This window comes from Filobasidium floriforme (genome assembly GCF_021052385.1).
Source record: "Filobasidium floriforme strain CBS 6241 chromosome Unknown HD553scaffold_9, whole genome shotgun sequence".
Lineage (NCBI taxonomy): Eukaryota > Fungi > Basidiomycota > Tremellomycetes > Filobasidiales > Filobasidiaceae > Filobasidium > Filobasidium floriforme.
This window is the reverse complement of record NW_025763630.1, coordinates 834,336-855,850: the sequence shown is the minus strand read 5'-3', so window position 1 is coordinate 855,850 and position 21,515 is coordinate 834,336. Positions and strand designations below refer to the sequence as shown.

Sequence of the window (21,515 nt, the reverse complement as noted above, 5' to 3'; positions counted from 1 at the left end):
AGCCGGCAGCAGTCAATTTTCTGTCATAATAGCAATCCTGAATACAGAGCGATAAAAGCACATCGCAATGTACGGCAACACAATGATTGAAAGATTGTCACTATGGCTACATAAATAGACAAAGGAGCGACGGTACGCCCAGCGTTGCAAGCTTTGCGTCCGGCGCAACGATCTGGGTTGTATATATAAGGGATTGAAAGGGCATAGTGCGTTAGCGACATCGCAATCCGCCTACGAAGAGGGTTACTAATAATACCATATACCCAAATGTAGCAGGTGGCTGGGTGTTACCTACAAGTTGCCGTCATGCACAGGAAACGATATCACGAATTTGACCAGTTGATGACTTGAGATTTTGGTTTCCATTGCTTTTTTATCGCCTTGTTTTGTGATTAAGTAAGATCAATCCATCACGCCTTGTTGGTTGTTGCGGCACAAGATGGTGTTATTGAATCACAATCGCCACAAAGGAGGGCACAGCATACTACTGCACTGAAAGCATCGCCAGAAGGCGATCACACGAGTACATATGCGCGCAAGTTCCAGAACCTCAGTGCTGTGACTGCGTGGATAGTGATCCAGTGATAATTTACTCATATAACATCAACACAGACCCATTACCTTTCAGCCCAACCACGTATCATGACGACTTCTATAGACACCGCTACAATCTCAGCCATTCAAACCGCCGAATCACTTGTCGTCTCTGCTCCCACGGGCTACGTTTCCCTGGACACACTCAACGAACTGCTTGGATCCTCTGTCCATACATGTGAACGACAGGGCCTCACGGACCCTCAGACTGACTACAACGTGCGGAAGGTATACACGTATTGTCTGAACGAAGGCAACAATGGGGCTCGGAAGCAGCTTTTGACCCATGGCGTTCTCACCAAACTTGAGGAGGTATCCGGCGGACAATACTTGTCTTACAGCAGTTTCGCTATGTTTAAGAACAGCTTGTCCGCCTTCGTCCAAACAGTCCAGTGGTGGGTTGACTATGAGTCAAAGATTCACATGTCCAAGAAGAGAGATGACATGCGTGCATCGCTGACCCGCTTGAGGGACGACTGGAACAAAGCGTACCTTAAGCTTGACGATATCGAGAGGCACTATGACCTCTGTGGTGGCGCAAACCCAGATCTAGGAGCGAAATTGTCAGCCGCTACCCGGGATATCGACAAATGGAACCAAGCTTTCGTAGAAGCAAATCAACAAGTCGTTGACGACACGGCAAACACACAGGAAAGATCACAGGGTACGATCATCGACCAGGCATCTGGGTCATCCGACGTATCCTCAACAGCTTACGCCTCCAATGAACCCACGATTGAATCCCCGGAATCATTAAGAACGGTCGGACAGATTTACACGTCTGCTTTAGACGAAGTGATTGGAAGGATACGGACACATCCGACAGAGGTTGATCAGGTTGCCCGGGAACTACGATGTGGGGATGAGGTTCATAGTCATGCCTGGGACTGTCTGCACAAAGCATGGAATCTATTGAAGACAAATTTAGGGCAACCGGTCGTCGAACGATTGACACTCGCCAACCCCGTTGGGCTAGAACGCTCCAAGCGGTTCAAGGAAAGATTCGACACCCTAGTGGTGTTAGCCCAACTCTACTGCCAACTGCAACAAGCCTGTCCCGTGAGGGGGCCGGTTGCAGATCTGATGGAACACGAAGAGGCCCAGCTGAAGGACGTCGGGAAGGAATTGGACAAGCTGCAGGTCCAGTGCGACATTGCCAATGGAGACGAGGTACCCGAAGATTTTGACCTAGTACAGGCTGTCTCACAGGTCGAGCAGACGTTCACAAAGATATGCGATGACTACAGGCGGAAGATCGGATGGAAGGTAGATGTTTGGGATTGGAGGAGACGGGAACTTGCGGAACAATAGGTCCATCTATATGCTTGAATACTAGAGTGCATAGTATTTGCGTGTTCGACATGAGAATTAGTTCGTTCTCCTTTTCGTCCCGAAGACATGCCGAACTGCTTAATACACCCCTCTTTTTCTCACGAATGACATTGGAGAATCATCTCAGGCAGCTTCGAAGCTTGTGACGCAAGCTTTGTTACCGATTTCAATGTCGTTCCGCATTGAGGCAAAGTCACGAGATCGACACAGCATGAATTATAGTACTTCGTTTCAAGTCCTACAGTCAACTTGAGTGTTTCGCCTCGTTGCACACGCTGATGGACAACGAGAAACGATCAGCGCAATTAGGATTGGTCAATCTTGACGGAGGATTTACCAATTAAATATCGTCATTGCCTCAATCCTTATAAGGTATTTCGTTGTCGATGTATAGCCACGGTATCAAAAAACAATCCTTTTTGAATCCAGATCTCAAGTAATCAAACATCTTTCCACATCTCTAAGTTATACTCCGGGATGTCCCGATGGAACAGCATGATTGCAATTGATAAGGGTCGCCAGGGATGACCAAACCGAAAGACGATCAAGGCATAAGCTAGGAGCGCACGATACACGTGAAATGTATCAGCCAAGGTCACCGTCATGGCTTTGACAGAGGCATCGTCTTGGGCCACTACAGCAGGTGATAATTTCTCTCGCCATCTCACCAGCCCTGGTGGTGGCTACCGTATATCCGCGACATTGTCAGGCAGACTCTAGGGCATTTCTTGATCAGTAGCATGATGTTGAAAGTAAAGCTTGATACGCAGGATACAGGTTATAGTGATAAAGAACCTTTATAGGCGATCCTGAAATCATTGCTTTTCAAAAGAACCTTGGTTGTATCTGACGCTCCGAACTGCCCAGCATTATTACCCTTAGCTGCCCTGCATCATCACCGCGTTTCGTCCGTACACCGATATGTGACTTGGGATGACAATCGGGATTCAGTGACAAGGCTCTCGGTTGTACGTTTTCGCACGTCTAGGCCTACTGACATGGCACTGTCTCATGCCAGAAGGTTGATCGACTGCGACGTCGCATGCGCGAGATCCGACTCGTTCGAACAGTCTCACTAGCCGCGCCGCGTCACGTGCAGTAGCGGCCATCTGGATCTCGCGTTTCACGTCGAGTCTTGGGGGCAATTAGCTGCCCGCCTTCTAGGGTCAGGTCGTGATAAATGACAAATTAGCTCGATCGTATTCTCCAGATCACAACTAGACTAGGCCAGACTGGATGACTCCACGTCAAACATCTGAAAGCAGTTGTAAGACACCTCTTGTAGCAAGAAGCTAGAGACAGCAGCGGGTCTTGCCGTTAGGCCTTTCGCCTGTCGAGAAGCTTCCCATGCGCTCTTGTTCGGCACATCAAGCAACAAAGGAAGTTCCATAGCCTGAGAGAATCGATTCTGCTCATCGGGCTTTCTGGGACTAACTTGAGATCTGTCCGTCAGCTGACGAACCGATGATCACATAATGTACTTGATGCTCCGATCGATGCCATAAACGCATTTGAAAGCACGATGATCTCCATACAGTGGGTCGCTTTTTCTTATCGCTTTTAGTGACAAAGCCGCACCTGAAGGTTTTATAAGGACGTCTACATCACTCTGACAAAGAGGCATATATTCGCAAGTAGAGACACGAGATGAAATGGACCCAAAGGCAGAGGTGTGTCTCGAAGCTAAGTTGTTCTCGGAACGCGTCGTGATCTTCAAGACCCGATGATGGTACGGTGCACCACGTGGCGAGATTAACCATGAACGAGAGCACCCTCTCCCTGTCCCTCTATGGAGAGGATCCATACGGTCGATCGATCACATAGACGAATAATTTTGAACTATCAAGACCGATGCTCACATATATCACAATGAAAGGAGCCCTCATAAAACTATGCTTCTTCCGCCGACCTATTGCCGGCTCGGACCAGTATGGATGTTCCGGTGCCGCTAATAACGCACGACATATATGCTGGTCACCCGCCAGGTCGTATGATTCCGTCTCGTCGCCGTCTTCAAGTATAGGCATCAATTTGATACAAGAAGGATCCAGTAAACTCAGTTTTATCATCCATGACCAGCGCAACAGTCTACCCTGATCTCTCCGAAATAATTCCGTCGACGACGTTCCAGATAACCTTTTGCGAGGGCCAAATCTCTGCGGATATACCACCCTGGCTGAGCGATGCCCTAGGGTTGACCGAATTCAGCTCTCTCGCCGATTCGTCCGATTCCGAGGTCGTACAATCTGATCTGTCGCCGATGGATCACAAGGACCAACAGGATCGGATACGAAAGGAGGAACAACAAGTGGATATGGCTTTGGCGGATCACGAGGAAGCCCTTCACAACATCCAAAGCTCCCTGATTGTTGCGATTCACAGTGATTCTTCTATACGAGGAGAGGTCTGCAGGGTAGGGTATATCATTGGAGACGCCGGAACTCTTTATAAGATCCCAAGCCAGAGAGACACTCTGCGCTCGAAGGTGATGGCGGAGGCGAGAAACCTAGCGAGCCTGAAGAGCTTCTTGTTTAAAGAGCAGCTTGCGCTTCGTGCGAGTGCTGAAGCCTTGATCAAGCAGCACAACACTCCTCCGGCCGAGCAGTCTACCTCCCAGGATCAAAGACTGAAAGAGCTATTGGGAAATCTCACCGAACTGGCCATCGCTGTAGAATCGAACTGGCGGAAAGCATCAGATAGGGAGCAGGCGCAGAATGGCAAGGGTTTTTCACTGCTACCCTATCCGGAGGTGTGTTGATGCGAGTTCCGATGGGACTGTAGGAGGAATGAATAATGTGTTGCATTTACCTCGAGTCTCATGTTGTACTTCTGAATGACTACAATATGGGATGTTATAGAGCCTGAATTCTTGTGTCGGATTTAGCAGGAAGCATAATCGCCGCTATATGTGTGACGAAGGACCTTGAGACCGAAAGGCCTTTGAACTCTGTCTTTACCCCCATAGCCCCTGATCTACCGCTTTGAGTATTTCCTTTGTCACAACTTTCGAGTAGCAGTGGGAAAGCACCGGAGGAGCCATGCCCCCAAGGGAATCTACCCAATTCTAGCCTGGAGGTGGCGGGTCACGGACTCCCCATCGAGGAGACAAGAAGCATTTGCGCAGGCGCGTAGTATAGAACTATCAGCTGAAAGCTTCGAACGTAGATTTATTCGATTCGACTTGAAGGAACGCGGCCTCGAAGGAGCGAGATCGTCGAAACCACGCCGAACTGATTGCGGGTTGACGTCCGACTCTTGATTTCCGCCGATGTCTCAGTTAGTCTGAATGTCAAGATCGAGGGCTTGCAGGATACGAGCGTACAAATACTATAATCACCATCATTGTCTCCGCTTGTGTCTGTTTGGAATCGAGATGTGCGTACCGGGGGTCTTGTCAGGCGCCTGTTCAATGAAAAAGCCAATTCCCGGGTGGAGCGCGTGGCGTTGATCCGCGACTCAGGCCGACGGCTCTCATAGTACTTTAGACATAGGCAAAGCGGTCACGCCTACTCTGCATGAAAGGAGGCGATCCGGAGAAGCTCAAATGTGGCATGGGCATGATTATAAATGCAGAGCAAGGCCCACTCTCCCAATCAGTCGTTCCGATTTCCCTAATGAGCATATCAACCAGTCCAATTTTCTACTGCCTGAGCTCTACCCATCACCGCGATGAGTCCGAATCTTTCACCTGAAGACCAAGAGAAGGATGTGCAAACATCCGGATCGCAATTTTCCGATATGGGAAGCCTGGAGGCAAACTTTTCGGACCCTTCATCGGTGGCGTCATTCGCAAACACAGGTGACAGCACGAACGGAGATCGATCACCCCTACAGGAAAGCTTTCAGCACCCTAAGAACGAATTACTCAGCGTTTCGGGGTCCGTGCACACTGCCCACACGTCTGCCGGTTTCAAGGACTTTTCGAGCGGCTATGCAGAATCAAAGAGGGAGAACGATCGAACAGGTCGGCATGCTCCCGACCCGAATGCTAATGTATCGCCTGTCCACACAGAGAGGGGTGGAATCGGTAGCTCGCAGCAATCTGGAACCCCCAGAAAGAGAAAGATAGGAAGTCGATGGGACTTTAGCGGGGCAGATGTCGTGAAACCGGTCGATCTTAGCGTTTTTGGGGGCGTTCCCTACACCGGATACGGGTCGACTTTCGTTGAACGAGTCCTGGAAGAGACACCTACTGTAGGGACGAATTTCGCTTTACAACCTCGTTACCGGATCGCTCAGTCGGACGAGGAATTGATTGCTCTCCACGATTGTACGGCTTCAGGAAACCAGCCGGATGGATCTGAGGCTCATACGGCTCGGGAGGAAGCTCCTGACCTATGGACACCGTATGAGCCAAACCCATTACCCAAGTACGAACCTCTGCAGGATGTCCCGGTCGCACGTGTGCAGCAGTGTCTTGACACTCTCTGCAGCACGTGGGGATTACACAAAAGCCCAGAGAGGATGGATGCTCTACAGGAGATCTACGCCAAGTGTAAGGATGACATGGTTCTCATCCATGTCAAACTCTACAACTATTCCAAGACCCTTCCGCAGTCTTCCGCCAGAGGAATCGTACCGCCAGGAGCTCAAGCGCTTGTGGAACGTATCAAGGCGATCTGGGAGAACATTGATCAGGCATTAAAGGTCTGCTTGCATCCGTACAGCGACTGGTGGACCACTAAACAGCGAAAGAACAGGATTGAGAATCTGGAAGAGGCACTGAAGTCCGCGAGGCGCGAACTTTCAGAGATCTTCCGCGAGGCCGGCAAACTACTTGCTGAGAGTCAAGGGCAAGGTGTCTAGGTCGCATGAAGCATCATCGTGTGTTTTTCGTTGTACTGTATCATTGTGCTCCTCTCTACACAATTAGAGAAACCTGTTTCTTCGTCCCTTTTGAGCAGCTTGAGCATATTCGCCCTCGAGAGGTTGATAGGGACACGAAATCGATGCTGGATTTCTGCCTGGAGTACTTCGCCATCTTCGAGCCTCGGCCGATTCCTCTAAGGCATTCGTAATGGTCTTCACTGAGATGTGAAGCTGATGATTCAATGATAGACTTAGTGTTCGAAATAAGCTGTTTCAGCCATCTTAAGTGGGCGAGATTGTTGGTTGACTGATTCCCTATGTAACCGGTCCTCTCCAAACCTTATCTTGCGGATATGGTCATATCGATTCGCGACAGGTCTCAGGTCAAGAGTTTCATGAGTCGATAGGATCACCCTGTATGTAGGGACCTTTGATCGAATTCTGTATATCCTGATGATGCTTGCACAAGACATACGGCTGTAACTACAAGGATAGACCTCAGGTATCTCGTCATGTTAGCCGCAGCAACGACGTCCCTCTTTGGGAAATCGTCATCCCTCTCAGCATACACCATCCACACGACCCCGACCTCCACTCCGAGCTCGTCGTCCTTGAACTTGGCATCTACACAAGGACAACCATCTAAACGGAAACCGCTCTCGGTGGGATTATGGAAAGTCCTGAGTGGGACGCATAAGACGACTGGGAAGGATGTCAGCGTGTGGATCTTCGAGAAACGGGTGATTGACGGGGTCAGGAGTCCGCAGCTCAAGGAGATTGTCCTGGAGACGTTACGGAAAGAGGTATAAAGCGGTCTTCCTCCTCGAAACGCTCGATGCTATCGCGAGCTCACACCATCCTCGTTACTTGTCTCCAGGCTCAATCGTTGACCAAGCTACGACATCCAGACCTCCTCCAGATCACCGAACCGTTAGAAGAGACCCGGTCAGAACTCACGTTCGTCACCGAGGCCATCACAGGCAGCTTAAGCGGGATCTTGAGGGACTTGTCGGAGAATGTACATGGTCCCGGGTCGGACCGCAATCGAGGCGGAAGTGCGGGTTTGGAGGTGGATGAGGTCGAGGTCAGTCAAGAAGATACAGGATTGGGATCATGAAGTTGAACTGATCGGAGATGGCCGGGGAGATGTAGATTCAGAAAGGGGTCTTGCAGGTCTCGAGAGCTTTGTCGTTTTTGCATAATCAGGCCAAGCTGGTGCATCTGAACATCAATCCGGATGCTATCCTTATCAACACGAAGGTAGGCTTTGCCAGTCCAACCCTTACCACTTATTCTCGCTTGAACACAGCCGAGCTGACCTCTTCCACCCGCTCTTCATTCGACTTGTTTCGACTCGACCCGACGTGACTTTATAGGGAGATTGGAAACTCTCAGGACTCACCCACATCACCCCGATCCCTTCATCGTCGTCGTCAGCGAATCAACAGAAATACGTCTACCCAGAGGTGGATAACCGGATACCGAGCCAGGTCCAGTGGAAGTTGGATTATCTCGCCCCGGAGTATATCATCGACGGACCTGGGAGTTGGGGAACAGGGGTGGACGTTTATAGTCGTGAGCACCTCGTCATCTTTATTTCGCTTTTGGAAAGGACTAAGCGTTGTGCTGAGCGATGTTTTTCGTTTGAGGGCAGTGGGCTGTCTGTTGTTCGCAGTGCATTTGGGTGGGAAGCCGCCATTCAGGAATAACGGCTCGATACAGACTGCGACGACGCATCTGGAACAGGATCTTGTTCAGGGGTCATGGCGGGGAGGTAGAAGATGGCAAGAGGCGGGGGACGAAGTGCGAGGTGAGTCGAGCAGATGCCCATTATCGTCGGCTGATAGTATGCGAAGCTGACAATGAATCGTTATCACTCGATATCTTGTAGACCTGTTACCCAAGCTGATCACACGGCATGCTCAACCACGTTTATCCCTCCCGACCTTGCAATCACATTCGTATTTTTCCTCCCTGGCGATATCGACACTCAACTTTTTGGACCCCTCAAACTTCGCCAGTAAACCGAGAGAGGAGAAGGCGTCGTTCTTGAAGGGGCTCTTAAGGGTGTTACCCGGGTTCTCGGATAGGCTGAAGAGGAGGAAAATCTTGCCTAGTCTGCTTGACGAGGTCGGTTTCGCTCCTTTCACAGGTTTAAGGTCGAACCATTGCTGACAAGGCGATTCCTGAAACAACAGATGAAAGACGTCTACCTCCTGCCGTTCTTGCTTCCCGACGTCTTTGAGATCTGCAAGACCTTGACCAATGACGAATTCGCCGAGGTCTTGCCTAGGGTCCAGCCGCTGTTCGACCTCAAGGATTCGGCCCAGACGATGTTGATGTTGATCGAGAGCATACCGATGTTTGCGCAAAAGACTTCGCCAGAGGTTTTCAGGAAGAGTGAGTAATCGCTATAGTCTGTCTTCAAGAGGGCGATCGGGAGACTGACCTAACCGGAACAGGCGTAATGCCCCTGATCTACCACGCGTTGGAGTCGGAACATTCCAACGTGCAGGAAAAGGTTCTAGGCGCGATCCCGTCGCTATGTGATAATTTGGACTATTCGACCTTGCAGGATATACTCTTGGTCAAAGTCGCAGTAAGCTTTTGCTTGTGTTCTCATTTTCGATTCACACAAGCTCACTTTTGCCCTTTGCTTGGCAGATCGTCTTCACCAAGACTACGCTTCTCTCTGTAAAAGTGGAAACTCTGCGCTGTTTCCTGGCCATGGTCACCATTCTAGACAAGGTGAGTAGACACACGATGGAACGACCTTCAGCATTGCTGATATTACTTGCGCTCCAGGCTGTCCTCACGCAAAAGCTGGTTCCATTACTGGCTAAGATCAGGACCAAGGGTGAGCTCAGAATTGAACGGTATCAAGCAAAATTTATGATTGATCGGTCGTCCTGGCTTATGTTTGTAGAACCGTCGGTCATGGTACGCCTTATGGATTCAGTCGCTATATGGCTATGTGCTCATGACTGGTGGTCTGTGGTAACAGATGGCAACTCTCGCTGTACACGAGGCCATGGGAATGAAAGTCGACCGAGAAGCGGTAGCGGGTCTCGTAAGCCGTGATCTCGTCCCTTTCACCGCGTCGATCCGGCTCTTATTGTCTCTCTCGCCTTAGGTCCTGCCGCAACTTTGGGCTATGTCAATGGGACCACGTGAGTAGCGCCGTGCTTTATAGCGATTGAGGTCTCGACTGACAGATATCGACACGTTCATACAGTTTTGAGCGTTGACCAGTTTGGGAAATTCATGAGGTTAGTGTCGGGCTGAGGGTGTCAGCGCAGACTGCGATGCTGAATTCTTGTACTCTCGCAGCGTGATTAAATCCCTCGGCAACCGCGTCGAAAGGGAACACTTGGAACACCTCCGAGCTATACGTAGAGCGGATGAGCAGACGTCCACCTTTGCCGGAGCATCTGCTACCGCGCCAGGATTCAGCATGAACGGGGGCGGCGAGGTCGACTTTGAAGCTCTGGTCGGATCGAAAGGGACCACTGGAGGTTCGAACGGGGCTGCAAACGGTTCTCGAGGTGTGCAGGGGCTGTCATTGGATGACCCGTGGGATCGCACCGATGACTGGTTGGCGTCTGCCCCAGCGACGAGCAGCACACGGCCTGCCGTCAACTATACTCCTACCCACGCGCCGACAACGCCTACCGCATGTGGTCGCTTGAAAGCACGTCCCGTGCCGGCATCCACTTTTAATACTGCTGCCTTCGCTGCCGAGCCCGCCGTATCGAGACCAAACAACGCTATGGGGTCGATGAACGGAATCATGCAGAGTACGCCTGCCCTGCCTCCGCCGCAGGTTCAGATGACGCGAGCACCTCTCTCGCCACGACCAGCCGGACCGAATTACAACATAAGTTTAGCACCGCAAGCGCCAACGACATCGGTATTCGGAGCCGCTCCCTCTTTGAGTATGGGTACGAGCATGATGGCATCGAAACCGATGGCGATGAACACGACACCATCAACAGCTGCCCCGCCAGGCTGGACCAATTCAGGGGGGATGGGTATGGGCGGTGTACTACAACCTACAAGGAAAATCGAGCAAGCCTCGAACAAGAAGACGTTCAACGATGCCGATTGGGGAGACTTTGATCCGCTCAAGTAGATGGGGGCGTGAACGAGTCGCGGTGTATCCATTATTCGCATAGTTGTACGACTACAGCATTATTGATACCACTTGGACGATCAGCGCGAGACAAAGGCGAGTGTTTCTCTTCCTTCGAGACTACCTTTGATCTTGCATAAGAGATAGCGATTAGAAGTCATACCGTCCGCCACACGCAGGTGCGCCAGGTCGATGAACGCGACTTGAATTGATCGATGCCTGCGGTCGCGATCGTCTGTGGAGCATCGCGAATCCTGTCTACATCTGGTTGTTTCCTGCTTCACCAGCGGAACGGCAAAGAGGTCGAGGGGCATAGGCCATTCACGGGACGAGAACGCCAAAGTGCTTGATGGCGGTGTTTACGATAGGTTGAGAGGACATAGCGAATTTCTGGGCAATAGATTTGAGGTTATTACCGGACTTGCTTATCTTGATGATCGCTGCAACGTCGGTAGTTTCGTTAGTTTCCTCAAAGTCATTGTCGACAGGGGCGATGCGTTGAGGGCAAGAGCCGTACGTAATACTTGGCATATTGGCATCCATACAGGTCGTATGCTCGGCTGCGATCCGGGTAGGAATGGAGATGACGATGGACTCGAGATGAGATTGGCGATCAGATGCGATGCCAATCATCCCTGTCTGGCTTTTCACTTGCCGCTATCCCTATAAACTGACCACCCCATCGCAATCATCGCTTGAGGTTCTTGGAGCTGCTGACTAGTGATGACAGTGATCAATTTTATGATTCAACTATGAAACCGCAACCCGATTCTATACTGGAGCGCGACATCGTATAGCCCGCCGTCTAGGCCTTTTCTTCAGCGCAGCTCATAGACAGCCTCATCCTAGGACTCTATGACACTATCAAATAGCCCCAATGCTTCGCTGCCGCTCTTGCCCCCCCGAAGCGCTGTAAAAATCATGCCAAAACCGCAAAAATACCCGATGCCCCAGGGCAAAAAGAATGACCAATTTGAGGATCGAACTCAAGACCTTTCGTTCATCTAACACAGTATTAGACGAATGCTCTAACCAGCTGAGCTAATCGGCCGTTGATGTTAGCGATTTTGCAATTGCAAATATATACGCGTTCATCAGGCGATATGCTCGGATAAGGTTTGGCGGAAGCGAATGAGGCGCGCGCGCCGGATGTATATCCGCGTTTCTGATCTCGCGCAGCCGCCAGCCATGGTCGACGATCGACTGACGTGTCCGGCTCAGGCGCTGGGAAGTCTGCAGGATGACCCCACTGAGGCGTCTTGCAGGCCAGATCATCAGTCTTCTACTCCGAGCACTTTCGCAGTTGCCGTATATCAGACGTCCATCACTCCGAAGGTCGTCTGTCTCTCCTCAGGTAATTGCAGAAATCCAGAACGATATATCAGACGTTCGTCGCTCCGAAATTGTCTGTTCTCCGCAAGTAAATGCAACGATCCTGAACGATTGACTTGAGGTCTATCGCGCTTCCGAGAAGGAGCACACCAAGACATAAGGGAGCCACCCACGTATTGTATCAGCTCGACAGAAGATCGACATTTCTAATAAAATAGATGTCCGATACCATGGCGATGAGAGTCTTCGCGGCGCCTTGAAGCACACAGAAAGCGTCTGCACAGTACTGATTGACCCGCTCCATCCACTTCACGATATCAATACCCTCCAACCTTTCCATATCAGCCGAAAGTTTTCATCTTCTGTAGCCCAACTATTCCATATACCTCGTTTCATAAACATCTTCCTTCCGTAAAAGCTCAAGCCATTCGCATGTATTCTCGGCATATAAACGGTCCTATAGCGCTAAGGCGCGGGGTCACTACTTCTGAACATTCCTTGCTATCAACTTGATTCAGTTAGCCTCGACGTATGTTCTTATTGTCCGTCGAGGTTGCGGGTTCGCGGTTCTCGTGCTTATCGCTTCTAGGCACGAACACCTTGAAGTGGGCGGATGTTATTGTCATAGGAATTGTCAGCCCGAATATCGAATCTGCCAAGCAGCTCTTGCACAACGTACCGGCGCGTCCCCTCTAAGCGACACGTCCCTCCAGCACTTTACGGTGGTTTTATCCTTGCTCGGAAGATTCCCTTCCGGTCGGTCCTTGCCAAGTTTGTCCCTGGTTGCGGCCAGGCCAATTCATCAGATAGGCGCATTCTGGTATACATCCTGAAGCGCGTAACCCGGCTTACTTGTTGCCAGAACCGAAGTTTTTATTCTTTGGTCTCCCGCTAGAGGGTTTCGACGTGGGTGCTGGCGATTCATTGGTAGTTTTGCTATCAGAGCGGGGGATGTCGACTCCCTGTGCGTCCTTGGCCGATCTTTCGGCATTCGCTTTTCTCGCCGCCTGATTGTGCTTTCTCCAACTGTCGTCCCACAGATCTTCCATCTTCGCCTCCTGCATAGCCAAGAATTGATCCTCTCCTTCCCAGAACGTCTCCATGCTAGACATCTTCAGACGTTGCTATCGATCGACCTATTTTACGTAATTGTTAGTCTAGCACAGAAGACCAACAAACGATCACGTGGCTCACTCTGTGCCAAACCCAGCTTAGATCTCAGCTTCTCTTGGAAGATGTTGCTATTTCCTCGTATCGCATTCGTCTCTCAGCAGAGCTGATCGTTCAATAAGTAGAGAGCACCTGGTCTCAACTTCAGTCGCGCCTTCCCAGTACAGCTCCCCTGCGAATCGCCAGACGATCTATTGCTCACGTTGCAGTTCCGCAAGGTCGCCTAATGATCTTGTTGCAGCAAGCCTGGTTCTTCTTCACAGGGCCTATCTGAATGATGTATAATCCAGAAGAATCCGTTCAATGGGGTTTGACTGGTAATGAAAGCTGGAGGATCAAGCATTACAGACTCACCGAGACCGTCCGTGAAAGCTCAAGGTGAAGGGTTGCGGCGACTATGATACGCTCAGTCGCGCAACGGGTTTCCTTTTGGGAATCTTATATCACCTTAAGAATCTCAAATCAGTCTGTCAGGCTCGAAGATTTACGAGAGAAGCCAAAGGACGCACGGACTGTACGAGGCGGAGATGCCGTTTACCGCCAGAATCGGGCTCGCTGCACCGGGAGGAGCGCCAAAGTATACTGATGTGAGATAGTGACTTCCACGACATTTTTCTATGCCATATAACCTACGAACGAAATAGCAAGAGATCTCCTCGAGCCGTAAGCGTTCTGATCGGTTCCAAAGGAGGTTTGTAAGTCTGATTAGCTTCTCGCTTCTCGTCTGCCGTCTTGTTCGTGCAGACACAGCGGTAACGGACGTACGAACTTTTGTGCAGCTCTTTGTAATTTGGAGTGCGTATCGAGAGTCGCTATGTTGGGCAACAGCGATGCTATCGTGTTGTGGGCGAGATGCAAGATGTGCATGATTGTAAGACGCGAAGGTTCTGACGTTCTCATACTTGATACTCGCTCGAGCTTCTCCCGGGATATGCTTCCGCGTCGTTCTGCTTCCGGACAATTCCGAGGTCACGGGGTTGAACAAACTTCCACCCAACAACAACCCTACCTCCATCTCAGCTTCTCGACCTGTTGAATCTCGTTGTTAACCTCGTAAGATGATCATCCGGAATAGCCTGGCAAGACCAGGCTCGAGATATCCCGTTATCGCCACTAGCTACCGGTCAATACTCGGTTTATCACAGTCATTTCCGAAGAGGAATGACGTATCATCATCGTCCATTCACACTCTAATTGATATAACCCGGTACAGCCGGCCACCACCTTCCACACCTCTCCGCCGGACTTTTCATTCGACGTCAAAACGTCATGATGTGTTCTTCTTCGCCCTGCCCGCGCTGAAAGGAGCGTTGTTGAACGTGACACGGGTATCGTTGATCACCCTGCCGTTCATCTGGAGGTGGAGGTGAGCTACCGAGAAACGCTCGAATTATGCCGAACCTGTAGCTCACGACCGGTTCGAATTCCGCTTGATGATAGATTATGGCAAAAGTATCGAAGAACATCCATGATCCTTGTCAACATCCCCGTAAGTACCCGGAACTCTCTCTCGTTTCCAAGCTAGCTAGCTGAACAAATCCAACCTCCTTGAATTCGTTCCCCTGTGTACAGATCATCGCCTTCTGCCTAGTCCTCGCCCTGGGGCTGGATCAATCCCCAAGAACAGATCGATGGCGGCTGTTATTGATGAGCGAGAATGAGGAGATGGCTTGGTCGATGAAAAAGTCTGTCAATTCCGCTTGCCTTTCCTGTCCTCCGTCACTGCACTGTGCTGACCCTGAACCTCGCATTCCCTTACAATCCGTATCCGCTCGTCTGATTCGAGAAATCCAGATTCGACGAAGTTCTCACACACGATGGCCCTCTTCTCCTCCCCTCCACCTCCCCCCTGACCCAACGAGTCTCCCGAGTCTGTACCCGTCTCGTTCAAGCCCTGGAAGAAGAAGACCAAACAGTCATCCACGGTGCAAGTTGGCCCCCTAAAGATCGGGTGAGCGAGTTGAGCAAGGTCATAGCGGAAAGAGAACGACGGAATAGTGGGGGAGTCGGAGGTGGGGGTGGGAGTGACGGGAGAGGAGGGACGAGGTATGAACCGAGTGCCAAGGCTTCTTCGGCGGTCATGCCTTTTAGACCCGAATCGGCCAATCCGCTCAAAGTGCTAGAAGGCGGGGATTGGAGTTTGTATGTGGTGGATCTCGTAAGTCTCGCTTGGACTTCACCTCTGAGCTTTCTGGTTAAACCGTATATCTGACCATATATTATTACGTTGATCCTACTTCTTTTGCCCACCTCCCATTGAATCCATCTCTGTCCGAAACGACGCCTTTACCCTCGTACTGGTTCTTCCTTTAGCCCAAGATCAACGCCTTTGCCCTCCCTTCCAAAGACATCTTCGTCTACGCCGGTCTGGTCGACCTGGTCGATGATGATACGCTGCTGGCAGCCGTATTGGCTCACGAGATCGCCCATGTTACGCAGAGACATGCGGTGGAGAATGTGAGTCGTTTGATATACAGGAGAGAATCGCAGGCTGACTGGGAAATGGGGCATTGCTAATGAACTTATTTGCGTTTACTCGTCTTCTGCTTTTACCCGTTGATAGCTAGGAGTAAGTATTCGACTTCCCTATGAAACCATCTCGACCACTACGCTGACTTTGGTCGTTCTTGCAGTTCTTGAACATCGCCGCTGTCGCATTCGACGTCCTTCGAGGTATCTCTTTCGCCTTGACGATATCCTTTCCCTTGTAAGCTCCTCTACCTACCTGTTCTAATCACCGAGACCTGTGCCGATGAAGAATATGACGCCAATAGCATCACCGACTCGGCTGGACTCTTCATCAACTGGCTGAACAACGTCGTCGCCGAACGAGCGTATTCAAGAAAGTTGGAGATGGAGGCCGATGCGGTCGGGTTGAACGTGAGTCCCTGGCCTTGCTCCCTCAGTCTTACCGGTGAATCGCGACTGACGGCCACGGTATGCTATGGGCAGTTCATGGCGGAAGCTGGGTACGACCCGAGAGCAGCGCTGGACTTGTGGGACCTGATGGCCGCTGTCGAGGCGGATGCTGCTTCGCGAGGACAGCCGTTGAGCCTCTCGGATAGGTTGTCGTTATTACAGACTCATCCTACGAGCAACGTCCGGCAAGATGTAAGCCGAATGGTGGGAAAGTAAGATGCCACTTCTCGTCGTCGCTTATCCTGTGCGGAATTTATTACAGGCCCTGGCGAGGTTGATGCCGAAAGCTTTGGAGCTATACAAACAGAGCGATGTCTACAAGCAGACTATCGCTCGGAGACTACAGAAGAAGCAGGAAGCCGACAAGGCACGGACGACCGAGGTGGCCGAGAAGAAACAGGACAAAGAAAACATGGCGATCAGAGCGAGGGAGGTGGTCGATACGGAAGTCGCAATGCAGCAGGTTGAGAGGGAGCAGAAACAGGATGGCATTGAGCGAGCAGATGGGGGTAAGTTGCCCTCTGCCTCGAAGCCGGTGACGGAGCAGGTTCGGCTTGTATGATAAATCATCGACGAGGATCAGGATATCTCGAGCATGTAATTAATACCCAGATGTACCAGTATAGGCAACGGATCACATAGCACAGGTTAGTCCGACCGACAACGGGATTTTATTTTCCAGGTGTAGCGTGTCAGGTAGAAGAATTCCTGGGTGACGAGTCCAAGGTCAGAATTGGCTGGGCGGTAGGGCGACCTCGATGAAACGGGTTGCTTCTCATGCTATATCGACTGCAAGAATGTCCTTTAATAATGCTTTCACACTACACGCAGCTTACTCCTTCTTCCTAAACATACACTCAGCCTCGATTACGAACACCTCGCAAGGCCTGTATCATCCTCCCTCAACACAATGGCGTCCAAAGGCACTACCCCTACGACCGGCGCTCAATCGCAGCAACGTCTCGACGCGGTTCTCAAGGATTACCAGAACTGGTGCAAACGTGCCAAGGTCCCAGCCGACTTCGACGCAGATCTTTCGACCATCAGCGTTCTCAGCGATAGAATCAATCGTTACCTAACCTACCGGGTCGAGCAATCGCGTCGTGCGGATCAAAGTCGCGATGCCTGCATGACCTGGGAAGACCTAAAGGTCCTCGGGCGACAGCTTCGTAACATCGCGGTGACCGCTCTCAACTTGGAACGTGCTTCAGGCTTACATGCTGTCATCGACCTCGGTATCGAAGGCCACTGTTACGAGCTTACCAACACTCATCCGGTCGTCGTGCAGAAGAGGTCTATCACGATCGACTGCTCCCTGGACGAATCGGACGACGGAGGAGTCACCCGTACTATCGTCAAAGACGACGACCAAGATAGCTTTAATGGATTCGCGGACCAGTTGATGTGCGGGGATATCATAGGGGAGAATAAAGGGTTCGACTTGAATTGGCTCAATGAATCCGATGAATGTCAGTAGTCTCATCAATCAAAGTTCTAACGCTTAACCAGAACTGACGTGAAAACGCTCCATTCCTGCTCTCACTTCCAGCGGATGTGTCGGACAGCTACATGGAGGATGATTTCTCGGATCCTGCCGACGACGAGGCCATCAGAAAGATTTACCAGGAGCTCATGGCGAAAAAGGCAGAGAACAGGAGCCGAGCTGGACAAGGTCAGAAGAGGGCGGCTCCGACCGAGACTGGAAAGAGGAGTGCGGGAGGGAGCAACGGCGGGGATGGGGTGGCCAGCGGGAGTGGTAGCGGCGAAACTCCTCAGACTCAACAAGGGTAGGTCGGTCCAGCTATGATTTGTCATCATTCAACATGAGAGGGTCTGACCTCCAACCTTTGTTTATACAGTAGTTCGAACAAGAAGCAAAAACAGCGAAGCGGTTAGAGCACGTCGCGTGGTACCCCGCTGGACCGACTTATGGCCTCGTGGTCGTCTTAGGATCATGCAGCACTCCTGCGCTCAAGTTCGATCCCGCTACTAAACAAGGATACGTGCCGAGTTTGTAACTTTCTCGCGAGACTGTTACAGGCTTCCGGACTCTTCGACGACATAGTCACCCTTAGGAAAACCACGGGGTTGTATCATTACCAAACATCGCCTTAGGCCATACGATATACTTACGAAAAGGGACTTGTTCCACAAGATATATCCATCATCCTTATGCATTACGATAAAAATTGATCGCCCGGCCGAACTCGAACGCATTTGAATCGTCAGATTACGAAAAGCCAAAGCGCTCAACCCTTTCGTTCTTTTAGCATAGCTCTTTTGTTCTTGTAGCAGTAGAATCGAGTAAGCCATATGCAAGTGCGGCGAGTCCAAGGTCAACGTGTGGCGCGGTAAAGGATCCGCGGTGAAACTCGTGCTTCTCAGCGTTCGCAACATCGTCATCAACATTCATCATTCAAGCCTTCGTCCATATCGCTGCCGTCTATGATCCGACGAAACACTCATACACTCGGTTCTTGATTCATACACAGACACACAATTTATAACGAGTTGGTGAAGAGAAAGTCACTCCGCCTCACCCACCCAACATGGATGCCGAGGCCAAAAATCTCACTGCCTCGATCTCGGCGGATCGAAAGAACCTCGACGACGCTCTCTACAACTATCGATCGTGGTGCAACTCGACCGATAGATCTTCGGACATCGAACTCTCCTCTATCGAGAGCCGCCTCATCCTCTACCTCACCTACCGGGTTGAAACCTCTGTGCATAAGAACGGCGACGGTCAAATCGTCTGTATGACCTGGCCAGAGCTCAAAGGATGTACCATGGACATGCGTTCCGTCGTCTACGACAATCTTGCAACCGCGAGGCACGATAGGAAGACTTCCAAGATGACGGTCATCGACTGGGCTCTTAAGATTCATCTCTTTGACCTGATGACCTACTATCCGGTTGTCTACACTGCGGAGACGTTTCGTACCGACCCTTCGGTCGAGGAGGTCGATCCAGACTCGCTGAAAGACGAATTCGACGAATTCATCGGCCATATGCTCTGGCTAAAGCAGGAAGCTCGTCACGAAGGTTTTATGAACGAAATTTTCAACCCCCTTGATTGTGGGTGTCGTTTCATTTCATAAGACGTCTTCGGCTTCTCCATACTGACGTCTACTAGGTCCGCGAATCATGATCCCTTCAGGCGATGCGACTGAGAAACAGCGGGAAAGAGCGGTGAATCGGCTTGTCCTAAAGAGACGAGCTGAGACGTGGAAAGCGCAGTTGATGATCAACACCGCCGATCATAAGGGAGCTGAAGGAAGTGGAAGTTGCAGGGCTAAGACCGAGAACAGGTACAACACGTGAGCTATTACATGCCATTGTATTTCAACCGCGATCTGCTAGATTTACGAGGCTGAGTGTATTCGTATTTTGAGAATCAGATCGATTAAGGATCAAGCAACCACAATCCTATGTTACATGCTCAATAAAGGATTGCATCATACGTCGATCTTGACGAACCGTATCGCCAATCATCCGGTAATCTCTCAAACGTTTTCGCGTTGCTGCTCGAAGTCGGAGATGGAATCATTTGAACCGGCTCTTATAGATCGGAAACAGTGAGGCCGAAAAGCGTGACACTGCCGAGACGTGAGGCTGTTGGGCTTTCGCATCGAGTTTGCAGATTACCCTTAGGAGGGCCACGGGGTTGTACCATTAGATTACAGAATCGTTTTATGTTTCCAACACTCTTTACGAACGATAACTTTTATACGCCCGTTTCTGGTGCGCCGCCCCGTCGACATCCCACGTCGTAATTTGAAGGAGCTTTGCGACCATTCTGACTGTAGACGAACCTTTTTTTCTTGGTGTATCGTCTCATATCTGATAGATCGGTTGACGTCGAGTCCGGGGTCAGCCTTAGCGTGACCTCTTAGGCTCGTCATGAAACCGTTTGATTGATCCCTTGATTTCCTAGTCACGATCGTTCTCGACTCGCACACATGTCATAGAGTCCCACGACTGCCCGACAGACTTCCACAAGACCAACATATATTATTGGATATACCTTCGAAATAGCTTCTGTGATACGCCAACATCAGCAACCTCGCTGGTACCGAACTATCGAAATCGATCAACGCCGAACATTCACCTTTGCCATGTCGACTAGCACCTCCAACAGTCGCACCACCTCTGATCTGACGACCGAATCAGGCTCCTCTACGCTCGGTAATCTCGATAACGGCGTCCTCGATTCCTACTTCGCCTGGTGCAGGAGCAACGATGTCCCTTAGGCTATCCAACCTAGGACGATCACGAGCAAGTCTTGTACGGATACCATCCTTTGACTCGATTTTTTCACTGATCAGACAATTGGTGCCTCTTGATTTCGCAGAGCGTATCGAAAAGTACCTTTCCTACCGAGTTGAACAATCTTACAGACCTGGACCTCGAGGAAGAGACGTCTGTATGAACTGGGCAGAGTTGAAATACCTCGCCAGGCAGCTCTGCACCGCCATTGATGAGGCCCTTCAGCTTGGTTCGGACTCTCCTGCTACCAAAGCTCTTTTCGAGATCAACATCAAGAACCACTGTTGAAAACTCACCAACAAACACCCTATCCGATCCGGAGTCGTCAGGACTACCGTGGAATGCAACATGGAGGACGATAACGAGCTTTCCCATAAAGTCGTCAAGGATAGCGATGCGGACAGTTTCGATGGACACGCTTCGAAGATGAACTTTTACGCTTTCGCGGGGATTTCGAGCAAGATCAAGATGTCTTCCTTGATTCCCAGTCATCGTGAGTGACACGATCGATAAAGCTTTCTATTATGAGACGTTTGCTGACTAACCGATACTGCGGCGATTGGAATGTATCCCAAGTCACCAATTCGACCGCTGGATCTTCAAAAAAGGCTAAAACAGATGGACCCAAAATGCAAGGTAAAAAGAAAGCCGATAAAGTGGGAGAAACAACGATGCCTTAAGCGAGCGGGAGCGGTACCAAGAGGAAGAGCAGGTGCGTAGTCGATAAAGATTCGTATGAGTGGGTTCTCATGATTGTATTCTTTCGCAGCATTTTGATCGAGGAGAACGAGGGGGAATCCGCTTCGGGAAGCCGTGGGAGCAAAAAAAGAGCCGGTGCGATTATCTACCCGGATATCAGTAAGACTAGGTCTACGGGTGTGGATGCTGTTGAGATGCTGTACGTGAATAACGAGAGAGACACTCTACTAGTTTCACTCTGATTAATTGACACATCTGC

General features: G+C 50.6%; 7 protein-coding genes and 1 non-coding gene across 8 annotated transcripts; 7 read left to right on the top strand and 1 right to left on the bottom strand.

Annotated features, from left to right (window-relative positions):
* Positions 1-642: 642 nt before the first annotated feature.
* Positions 643-1,905, top strand: HD553DRAFT_323700 (uncharacterized protein; the record flags this gene model as incomplete). Its single annotated transcript, XM_046181414.1, has 1 exon — positions 643-1,905. One exon carries the CDS (start codon positions 643-645, stop codon positions 1,903-1,905), a length of 1,263 nt encoding a protein of 420 aa, XP_046037254.1.
* Positions 1,906-3,997: 2,092 nt separating this feature from the next.
* Positions 3,998-5,185, top strand: HD553DRAFT_335111 (uncharacterized protein; the record flags this gene model as incomplete). The annotated part of the gene is made up of 2 exons (XM_046182181.1): positions 3,998-4,675; positions 4,892-5,185. 2 exons carry the CDS (start codon positions 3,998-4,000, stop codon positions 5,183-5,185), a joined length of 972 nt encoding a protein of 323 aa, XP_046037253.1.
* Positions 5,186-5,595: 410 nt separating this feature from the next.
* HD553DRAFT_349779 (uncharacterized protein) lies at positions 5,596-7,003 on the top strand (the record flags this gene model as incomplete). Its single annotated transcript, XM_046183483.1, has 1 exon — positions 5,596-7,003. One exon carries the CDS (start codon positions 5,596-5,598, stop codon positions 6,730-6,732), a length of 1,137 nt encoding a protein of 378 aa, XP_046037252.1. The 3' UTR covers positions 6,733-7,003.
* A 244-nt stretch (positions 7,004-7,247) lies between these two features.
* On the top strand, positions 7,248-10,867 carry HD553DRAFT_341701 (kinase-like domain-containing protein; the record flags this gene model as incomplete). The annotated part of the gene is made up of 15 exons (XM_046182660.1): positions 7,248-7,538; positions 7,613-7,819; positions 7,888-7,995; positions 8,112-8,310; positions 8,390-8,545; positions 8,627-8,865; positions 8,934-9,135; positions 9,198-9,334; positions 9,400-9,483; positions 9,541-9,592; positions 9,662-9,675; positions 9,740-9,805; positions 9,869-9,905; positions 9,971-10,004; positions 10,066-10,867. The coding sequence occupies 15 exons, from the start codon at positions 7,248-7,250 to the stop codon at positions 10,865-10,867; spliced, it is 2,628 nt and encodes an 875-aa protein (XP_046037251.1).
* A 965-nt stretch (positions 10,868-11,832) lies between these two features.
* HD553DRAFT_t46 lies at positions 11,833-11,918 on the bottom strand. The gene has a single exon. It is a non-coding gene; the product is annotated as a tRNA-Ile (tRNA).
* A 2,498-nt stretch (positions 11,919-14,416) lies between these two features.
* Positions 14,417-16,963, top strand: HD553DRAFT_283953 (peptidase family M48-domain-containing protein). Its single transcript, XM_046178192.1, has 10 exons — positions 14,417-14,735; positions 14,810-14,858; positions 14,942-15,054; positions 15,164-15,527; positions 15,683-15,826; positions 15,933-15,938; positions 16,003-16,076; positions 16,144-16,249; positions 16,322-16,480; positions 16,551-16,963. The coding sequence occupies exons 1-10, from the start codon at positions 14,428-14,430 to the stop codon at positions 16,848-16,850; spliced, it is 1,623 nt and encodes a 540-aa protein (XP_046037250.1). The 5' UTR covers positions 14,417-14,427; the 3' UTR covers positions 16,851-16,963.
* HD553DRAFT_310575 (uncharacterized protein) lies at positions 16,964-18,428 on the top strand. The gene is made up of 3 exons (XM_046179856.1): positions 16,964-17,757; positions 17,838-18,075; positions 18,148-18,428. Exons 1-3 carry the CDS (start codon positions 17,199-17,201, stop codon positions 18,182-18,184), a joined length of 834 nt encoding a protein of 277 aa, XP_046037249.1. The 5' UTR covers positions 16,964-17,198; the 3' UTR covers positions 18,185-18,428.
* Positions 18,429-18,837: 409 nt separating this feature from the next.
* HD553DRAFT_341697 (uncharacterized protein) lies at positions 18,838-19,901 on the top strand (the record flags this gene model as incomplete). Its single annotated transcript, XM_046182659.1, has 4 exons — positions 18,838-19,366; positions 19,449-19,608; positions 19,690-19,786; positions 19,857-19,901. The coding sequence occupies 4 exons, from the start codon at positions 18,838-18,840 to the stop codon at positions 19,899-19,901; spliced, it is 831 nt and encodes a 276-aa protein (XP_046037248.1).
* Between the last annotated feature and the right edge of the window lie 1,614 nt (positions 19,902-21,515).